General features: G+C 36.3%; 1 protein-coding gene across 1 annotated transcript in view; it reads left to right on the forward strand.

Annotated features, from left to right (window-relative positions):
• CRISPLD1 (cysteine rich secretory protein LCCL domain containing 1) overlaps window positions 1-2,976 on the forward strand; it is a 37,686-nt gene extending 34,710 nt beyond the window's left edge. The window contains exon 15 of the mRNA XM_042036258.1: window positions 1,395-2,976. Coding sequence (XP_041892192.1) covers window positions 1,395-1,446 — 52 coding nt within the window. The 3' untranslated portion in view covers window positions 1,447-2,976. The remainder of the gene's footprint in view (window positions 1-1,394) is intronic.
• Window positions 2,977-10,328: the final 7,352 nt, after the last annotated feature.

Genomic DNA, 10,328 nt, shown 5'->3' on the forward strand with positions numbered 1-10,328 from the left:
TAGTTGTATTGAGTGTATTTGTGCATTGTATGATGATAACACATGGCTAATATGTTGCAGATTAAATTTAATCCCTGAAAGGGTTCTCCAAGTTCTAAAGGAAGAAAGAGAAATTACTTTAAAAACATTGTACCACTCTTCTCATCCTCTAAAGCTAAGAATGTTTCTTAGACTAAAAATGATTGTTACCTAACCCAGACTATAGTCTTTCTGAGAAATCTGAGTGGGAAAAAACCTCAAAAAGTTTCTTTAGAAAACCCAGAAATAGGAAAATATTGAGTATTTTTGTCTTGCTTTTAATTGGGGGTAGGGGAATGTCTGCTCTCTTTCTCTCAGACCTTTCAACAAATCTGGAAGCTTGTAAAATACAGATTTTCTTTACTCAATGGATGACTTATTTCACATATTTTTTTACTATTCTCGGTGATCACCCAGTTTCCTTAGAGTGCTTCCCTACTAACACTTTTGCTCTCCATATAAATCTTTTCGAGTAGAGATGCAGACAGGAAGAATGTTGCAAATTTGATCATTATTTATACTTTATATCTAATATATGTATTATATAATATCTATAAATATACATTTTAAAATATGTATAAATGCACATATATTTACACATAAATCATCTTGGTAAAGTCTGGGAGGTCAGCAGTTTGGAGAAGAGTCCCATGCAAGTTTTCTGTGAAGCAGAAGATGATGAATTCTAATGCTGTTGCAGCCAACCTGTTCCATTGTGCCTTTCCTTGCTTTCACCTCCATTTCCCTTTCCTTCCCAGATAATCTTCAGACAGGGTTTGCTAAAGAAAAAACAATGGACCATTAAATAGGACATGCTGGTCCAACTTAAGGCAAAAATACTTATCCTATCAAAATTTCATTGGAGTTGGGTGTTTTTGTTTCTTTTCTTTTGAAGCCAGATATTTATCCATTCAGAAGGAATTCCCTTTGTTTTTCTTAGATCTTAGGTCTCTGTAGAAATCTACGCTTTGTTGTATAAGCAACTAACAAACAAGTAATCTCTTGGGTCTGCAAGTTCTCTCCAAGTACAGTTGCTAGAATAGTAAGCATAAGATGTATGTTTTCTCTATTTCCAAAACACTTTTTATATTTTGCTTCAATTCCTTACACTAGAATCTAGAATCCCTCATCACAAAGGATTATTTGAATTTTTTTTATATTGTGATTTGTTCCTAATAAGATGTTAGGGAAAAAAAAATCTGAAATTTATGTAGTTTTTATTTGCAGCAGTTTTAAAGAAATCCTAGATAGCTAAATTTATGAGTTGTCACAAGAAGTGCTGCAGGATACTAGAATTAACAATTAAAATTTAAAAAAAGTTGTTACTGGAGTGTTACAGTCTTAAAAATAATGTAAGCAATGTTTTTATGTTCCAGTTTACAGAATCCTCCAGGAAGCAAGGCTTTCAGAGTATTTGCTGTTGTTTGAATCTAGCAAGTAAAACATAAAACAGGCAAGTGAAACAAGAGCACTTGGAAAAGATTAATACAGGCCATTTCTTGTAATTCCTAAAATTTGTATAAAGCTGTAACATTATTGTACAGAAGATGTATACTGCTTTCCACCAAAAAGTTTAAATTACGTATAAATCTTAATGGAAAAAATCTGTAAAAATAAACATGGGAGAAAAATTCATTTGAAAATCTATAATGATATATAAGAATACTTTGAATCCTGTGTTAAATATTGCTATATTTTCTTAGCAGTTACTCCTATACAGTTAATTCAAAGCTCACAAATGTTCCTTGTTTTCTTCATCTGAATATATTATTATATGGTGCTTTATATATGCCACTAACAGTAACCTTAAAACTATGCCTTAGGGAGGCCTGAGTTTTTATTTTCAATGTACATTAAAGAAGTCATCCCAATATTTTGATAAAATAAATCATGCCTTAAAGTAAAATAAAAACATATATAACTTTTTGATGATTTATAGTAGCATTAGCCATGCAAGCATAAATGAAGACCTAGATTGTTCTCAATTTCACACTAACCATAACAAGTAAAAATACCTATTTTGAAGTAAAATGGGAAATACAAAATATAGGAAGAAGCCCTGGTTCATGTTATCATGTTTTCCTCCAAAAAATATTTTTAAGAGACTGGGCCATTCATGTCTATTATTTCTTAAATAGATTAATAAAATATTTGTTGGATGCTGGTAAGCTCTTTAGTTCAAATAGCCATAATTCATTATGGTTCAGTCCTTCACAGATATTCCACTGTCTTGGGATGGGTGTGTGAGAGACAGACATATATAACCTTGAAGGATCTGATAAAATTGTTGTATTGAGAAGTGCAGTAACCTGAAATTAAGGAATAAGCCTGCAGTTCTGCACATACACATGCTTTATTTTTGCCATGTGATTACTTCAATTTACCTAAATTTGGGTCCAGAAAAAATGTAGAATTGTACACATACATAAAAATTTGCAAGCTTGTAGCCTTGAGCTATAAATGTTATCAAAATACTACACATTAATATGAAGGTAAATGTTCAAAAAAACCAAAGAAAATGGTAACAAAGGCTAACCTTGCTCCTTGTGACCTGGCAAATACTCCTGCAGGCCAGGAAGTATAGTGGTATGAAGCCCAATGACAATTACGTCATTTGTTGCTTCACAATTTTAAAGAATTCATTTATGGTGAACAGCTTGGTGCATTAATTTTACCATATTATGGTATATGAAGAACATGTAGTGGTGATACTGTGTTTCTTTCTATGAAAAGTATATTGGTGCTTTTAAGACTGAAAAGCTGTTAAACTTTATTTTTGATGTATTTTGTTTCTGTTGTTGAATTTATTTCACTCCAACTTGTAAACTTATTCATATTCTTCATTTTTCAGAATACTATATTCTGCCTTCTATTTTGCTACATGTACTACCTCATGTAGTTAGGCAAGCTTTGTTAGTTTTTTTAATCTGTTTTGAATAAAATTAATTTACATTGTAAGAATACCTTTTACGGCTTTTATTTTTTGTTTGTCCTGATTCAAGAGAAAAAAATTAACAGCCACCCAAAATGTATGTCTTTCTTTGGTTTTCTGACCTGAATATTGCAAGCAGCCATAGTCTGAGGTTCTAAAAGCTGTAAAGGCATTTTAGACACAAAACTTCCACTAATTGCATTAGAAGTCTTATGGATAAATCTCATTTTTTGACCGGGATCAAATCGATGAGAGAGACAAAGAGTCTTTTATATAAAACCCTTTTTTTTCTGTAAATGGTGGCCACTGAAAGAAGCTTTCATACAAATTTTGCAATACTGGCATTAACCATTTCTCAGGATTGAAACCCAAGTGCAAATAGACTTCGACTGTGATGAATCTCCAAGTCAGTCAAAGGCTTGTGATAGACTTGCACCACCTTTTCTTAAAAGCACCAAAGCAGTAACACAGAAAGGTCTTGCAGTACCTGCAGTTGGGATTATCAGAACATAAATGCAGTAAGGCCACCCCTGAAATTAAGGACACACAGAACTACTGAGGGAGGCATTCAGAACAAAACGTTTTGACTGCAACAGTAGTGTTCCTTTCCAAAAAGGCAGGATGCTTCTTTGCAACCTGGCCTTGCCATCCAGCAGCTCTCCGTGTCTCCTGCCTGGCATCTGATGCCCAGCAGTCTCCTCAGAACCCCTGGTAAGCCTGTGGGGTGCTGTGAAGTTTGGGTCCATGCACCAGGCAGGAGAGCATTTCCCTTCCTGTGGGCAGTGCCGAGCCTGCAGGGAGGAAAAAGCAAGGCCTTCAGTCATAACCACAACTTCCTTGCTTTGGGTTGGTGGGTGAATGGAGTCACACATGGAAACACAATTGCCATTGCAAATTTCTGTCTTTTTCCTCCATTTTTTTCTGGTGGCATTTTTTGTTCTTCTATGTGTCTTTGCTTCCTCTTTTCTGTCATCTGTTAAGTCCAGCCTACATTTCCTGGAAGTTCCTGTGCAATGAGGCGGGGGTGAACCCTTGGGGCCATAACAATAAAACTTGTGCTTGGTGTGAGGAGAAAGAGAGATACCTGCAACATTCCATGTATGAATAATTGCTGTGAGCAGCTCTACTAATCAACAGAGTGACATGAAGAAAGTTACTCACCACCCTTTCTCCTCACATATTGTGTTGCCCAGATTTTTGAGTTCTGTTGCTTTCCCACATGCAATGACTATCCTGTTCTTATCTAAATATTTCAGCTAACACTGGCTTCTTGAGAAATATTCTTCTGTATTTACTGGAAGTAATTAGTCAATGAGTAGACATTTCCAGACAATTGTAGAGTGGGAGCTACACTTTGGTATTTCTGTCTGCAGCAGAAGCAATTTTAGGCCAAATGCTCACAACTAATTCACAGAAAGCCTGAAAGAGTAACTAACGATACTGGAAATCTTATTTGTTGCCTAATGAAAAAACATACAAGAAAGTCAATTTTTAAATTCTGAAGAAGTTTTGGCTAACTGAGCAGTTACAAAATTGTGGTCTGAACTTGAAATAAAAAGGATAATCAGTAAGAGAGTAAAGCTTAATTAATGCTATTCGTAATATTTAGCTTTCCTCCCAGGGAAGACCTAGAAATAGCCAACAAGAATGTAACTTATATGTAACAAAAATGTATTAATACATTGATACAAATTGTTAATGTGTTAATACACTAATACTCTAATATTTGCCATTTATAATTTTTGAAAGGGCTAAAATTCCAGGAAATGTAAGCCTGGTCAATACAGTAGCATATATGAGCAGCATATATGAGCAGCTGCTTAAAAGCATGTATGGAGCAGCAAAGGGTACATATCAACCTTTTCCTGCAGTCTTCTGGTATTTCCCATTAAGACTTGCTTCATGAGGAATCTTTTCCAAAGAAGTGCATAGGAATTATCTGGAGAGGAGTCAAGCATTTGTCAAGCATAGGTCATTTGCCTGGTGAGCTGTTCAGTAAGGACCAGTTGATGAATTGTTCTGCTGTGCTGCGTCCCGTCCAGCCAAAGTAACTGATTTCATAACTAAAGTGGTCAGACCCAAACTGACAACTCTTTCAACAGTTGCTCACCATTTTGAGAGCTATGTGAGGGTACTTTGGCTTTGGGGAACTTGGGACTCATAGTACTAGCTGGACATAAAAAACATTTCCTAAAATGTGGATGCTGAGGATTTTTTGTTAAAGGGTTCACAGACTTCCTTCTGTCTGATTTCTGCATAGGGGACAGTCTGATCTAAAAATTTTACATGAAGTGATTTTGAAATCAAGCCTGAAACACAGGTTGGGATAACCTGTGTGTAAGTTCACAGTTTTTTAACTGAAGACATAGATTCAAGCTTTATGTAAATGTAAAGAGTGTCAGCTGTCTATGGATTCGCAGTGAATTTGAAAGAGGAAAATAACATCAGCTTTTTTTATATGTATTGATATGTATGTTCAGGAAAATGCATGAGCCTTTACTTCACATGGCAGAGATGTAACTAAGTTACTCACATTAACAGTGTCTTCTGTGTGGCAATTGCTTTTGAAGTATGTTTTGAATTTGGCTTAAAAGTCAGATAACCCAGATTCCTGTGAATACACAAGGGAGGGTATATTTCCTGCAATTTCTGTAGTCATACAAAGGGCAAGATTTAGAAACATAAATATTTGGAATATGTTGCAAACATTATTCATACAGTGCAATATTCTGTTCAGAAATGTATATAAATACTGTATGAAATACTGTACTGTCGCACTTCTATGGCTTAAGGGTTTTTATAGCATCTGTGGAACTCTAGGGAATTATACAAGGAGTGAAAAGCCTGAAGATTTTTGTTTCATTCAGTGTATAACATGCATCTTAAAGAGCTTTAGATATACAAATGACAGCACAGTTTAACATTCAGAAAATTGCATATGATTTTATAAAAACATGCACTGTGAATATGGAAAAAGAAGCCATGCTGTCAGTCTTAGCTTTAGCCTGTCTCTGCTGTCAGAAATGAATAATGGAAGTAGTATTTTATGTACGGTCATTATTTATATTATTGATATTATTGTTAGTAAAGCAGAAGTCCTTGACATGACAAGTGAAAATACAATAAAATGTGATTCCTGTTCCATGTTAGCATAGGATGATAACGTGACATCTGAAATTTGCCATCAGCTGTTCAATGATCTGCACTGTTTTGTTCATCTTAGCCTGTTTGCTAGGAGACAGATGCCTACATCATTAAACCATCATAGTGTTTTGTAAAAAGTGCTAATAATGATTGTTAAATATTCAGAAGATAGCAAAGACCCCCAGTCAGACCAGCTTGGTATGATAAAGCACAGGAAAATATAAGAGACCAAAGGAGGAAAGTCAAGAACATGCAACAAAAATGGCCAGCCACGATGCTTCTCTGTGTTACTGTCTGCATCGATTCCTGCAATAATCACCCCAGTTACTCAGTTCAGTATCTGCCCCCAGCGCTCTATCCAATATTGGTTTTGTCCTTGCTAACAACGGGGTTAGTGCCTGAGGGCTGGCAGCAAAGCTGTTGGTTAAAAAACTGAGATATGCTAGCCAAACAACACTATGTCTTAGTAGGCACACAAAAGACTTCAGTTGCCAATATCAGTAACTCTTGAGCTTTTAAATCTCCAAATTTAATTTAAAGCATAAGCATTTATAACAATATTAGCAATAATCTTGAGATCTATTTAATATAGAGTCTGGCTATGCAGTATAAAAAACTTTTTTTGATGTGTTTGCAGTTATTTCTGAGTGAATGATTTTCTATGACAGTATCTGTATTAAGAGTATTATCTTAGAATAAATACAAGAGCTTGCATTTAGATTTGCTCACATATCTGCAAGCTGAGAAACTCATAAGACTTTGTAGTAATGCTAATTATTTTTAGGATCCTCAAGGAATTAAAAGTGCTAGGAGGTAGTAAGGCTTCCAAACAACCTACACAGTTTGAAAAACAGGTACTTCAGTGGCTTAATTATTCACTTAGGCTTGTTTATATGCAATGTAAATATCACACTGGCTCTGACTTCTTATGAATTGCTGCTACTGTACATCCCAAAGATAAATTGGAAACAGTTGCTAAATAAATTTCCCTGTAGTCAGTTCAATCTTTGTTCCGTATTTATCCGTTGAAATCCATCTGTTTCTTGTTGGTGGTTGTTTGCTTACTGAAGATCATGTCCTCTGAATAAGTTTTTCTTTCATTGTGTCAGAACAAGTCCAAGACCTTTGGGGCTGCAGGCTGCACTGAACAAAGAAACAGAGCAATCATTTTATGCAAAAGGACTTAGTCTCAGATTTTGGATTTAGCTCAGTTCAGTACACAAAGAAGTGCATTGTATGAATTGATTTAGTACTTACTGTACAGGAGGTGATAGTCCTATTCCAGCACAGCTATAAAACTGAGCCAAGGAGTAATTTTGTGAAATACTCTGAGCCCCTCTCTCCTATCCAATAAGAGTTGTGGGGTAGAGTAGATCAGTTTGCCTTTTTAAATAACAGAAATAGCTAGACAGATGTGTTTGGTGGCTTATTAATAAAGACATGCTCTTCTGCAAGTGATTGAGGGTTTATGCATGTTATACCAACATGTTCAGTGACACACAGAGGGTGCAGATGCTGTGGTTTTTTTTGCTTGGCACTAGTATTAAAAGGATTTACATTTGGACACTTCTCTGGCAGCTTTTAAAGCATTTTAAAGCAGTTTTCTAAAGTTAAAACGCAATTAACTTCTAATTTGTTACTGTTTTGTAATGTGTAAAGGTTTGTCGTAGAAATAAGGAAGTCACACCTTGACTGAGCTGTGCTGTTGCATCTACTGCACAATAAAAGTATTGTTCTTTCTTTTCTGCTAATGCTTCAATTCTATTTGTAGTTTTCATTACAATTCCTGGAGAAGTACAGTCAAATCAAAACACCTAAATATCCTTGAGGAAAATCATCATCTCTGCCAAAGTCTCTCAGAAGACAGTAAGCTCTTATTTATCTCACATCAGTACAGCACCAAAACAGCAACTCAGAACCACTCCTATAAAAATGTCAAGTCTATGACACCTGAGAAGGCTGAGATTCCAACCCAGCTTCTTACTTAAGTCAAAGGCATGGAAAAAGGTTTAACAAGAAAGGTGAGACAAATTTGCAGTGAAAGCTAGAATAGCTGAGATATCAGAGAATGTGACAAATGCCTCTTAAGGAAAGCAGGACACTTTGATGTATTAGGAGATGAACTTATGTGCATGTATCACATGATCCATGAGTAGAACTGGTAGATGCTACTACAAAACAACGAGTAAATATTACTAAAGATTGATCTCAATACTTTAAAACTGTCTGTTTACTATTCCAAACCAAATAACCATTAAGTAACATCTCAAAGCTCATTGGTTTGTTTTTTTTTTTTTGTAAAATTAGGCACATGCTGAGTTCAGGGGGCCTGAGAATGAGAACTTTTCTGTAGTTTGACTGGTAGGGGGTAAGAACTTGGTGAGGTATACTGATGCACAAAAATCTGATGCAAATTTTCAAGTTCACTCACAGGAACCCAAACTCTCTGAAAACAGTTTTCCTGTGAGGTTTATTCTTTCTGCCAACAAAACACCTAAATGGGTATCCATTTGAGTTACATTTCCCTGTTTTGTAGGACTGGCAGAAGAAATTGATTTGCAATTAATTTTAACAAATGTGGGTCTGAAGTCATTTAGTGATAGTTGTAAGATGAAATAAGAAATATCCTTCATTGTATTTCAGAAATATTTCTTTATGCCTTGAAACTGCTTATAATACAGAGCTACAGCTCTCAGTATTCTCTGATGAAATAAAGACTATTGTGGATCTTTCACCTTTAAGAACTATTCTAAGAGTCAGGAAGTGATGGATTCCAAAGATGGGATGGAGGATTGTTTGTTTTATAATTTTGCCATAATAGGTTTCCCAAATTGCTTAGCTTAGTTAGCAAGTACATCTTCACGTCTTCTAAACTGAACAATCCCATAATTTCTAGAGTTATATATTTAATTATTTAAATTTGTAGATATAAAGGTGCCAAACCATAATTTTATTTTAAATAATTCACAAGAACTTAAAAATGAATGTATATTCCTGTAGTCTGTTCAACTCAAAACTCTGTGCTTTGCTTGTTCTTCTCAACTTTAGTTCACTGTGTATCTGCCAGTTTGGTCAGAAATACTCTCCTGATATAGGTATTTCTAGGCAGCAGTGTGTTAGGAGTGAAAATCCAGAGAATATGCATTGGTAAAAAGTTACAAAAGTTGTAATAATATGTGGGTTATCCTCACAGTGCAAGGAAAGTAATCTGCTTTTGGGGAATGGAGTTGGTTTCTCCCAAAAGCCAGTGTAAATCTTTCAACCTACTGACTAACTGATATGTGTTAGTGAAGGACTTGTTATTTAGTCAAACTTGTGGGGTTGACCCCAGAGTTACAAAAAGTATCTGCACATTTGAAGTTGCTACCCAACTCGCATAACTCATGCCTAGTGACAGAAGTGACTGTGACATAGATGCAGTGTCTCTCCTCCCACCTAACCCAGCTGCTTTGTGTCTCAGCAAGAGCATAAATGCCTCTTTTCCTTCCTAGTCAAAGGTGAGAGTTTCAAAAGATGAGAAGATCTTGAGAGGATGGATGTCTGTAGTGATATCACTCTGCACAGCAGGGCTGGAGGGATGGCAGACTCCGTGCAGGGCTCTGTCACTGGAAATGCTCATGAGAAATCACAGGGAGAGGAAGAGAGGGAGGGAGGGAAGGAGTCCTGCCATAGCAGGAACATGTACAAGGAAGCATGATAACAAAGGTATCTTCAGCACTGTAATAAAAATGATAGTTTTTGTGCACTAGGAAATTTAGCAAAAAGTATTATGAAGTGATCAAGCGCTTTAATAAAAGAGTCAGCATTGCCTTTTCTGAAGGATGTCTTATGTTGGTTCTAGGTTGTCATGGGTTAGCATAGCTATGGAAGTGATTTTCTTGCAAAGAGGTGCTTACAGCTTCCTCTATGATCTGACAGAGCCTATCAACTGGCTAGTTTGAATATTGACAATTTTTTTAGCCACTTAAAAAGCTTGACATGCTTCTGTGGTCCACATATAAGAATGGACAAACCCCGGGAAGCTCTCTTGCTTCCAGCCTTGGGACAGGTAACTGGGCTGGGCCTGTATGGGACCCAGCGGGTGCGGGCCAGGACACAGCCATCCTGGAGCCGTGTGGCCCCATTCCATCCACAGCCCCCCCCCCCCACATCCCTGTTACATGCAGACAGCGCAGCCCAGCTTCACACTCCCCCGCCTCCAGTGCCGCCAAAGATTCAGCTGAAGCTGCCCCGC

The sequence above is a fragment of the Corvus kubaryi genome, unplaced genomic scaffold, assembly GCF_017639235.1.
Source record: "Corvus kubaryi isolate FWS band 111438036 unplaced genomic scaffold, C.kubaryi_AGA036_p1.0 37385, whole genome shotgun sequence".
NCBI lineage: Eukaryota > Metazoa > Chordata > Aves > Passeriformes > Corvidae > Corvus > Corvus kubaryi.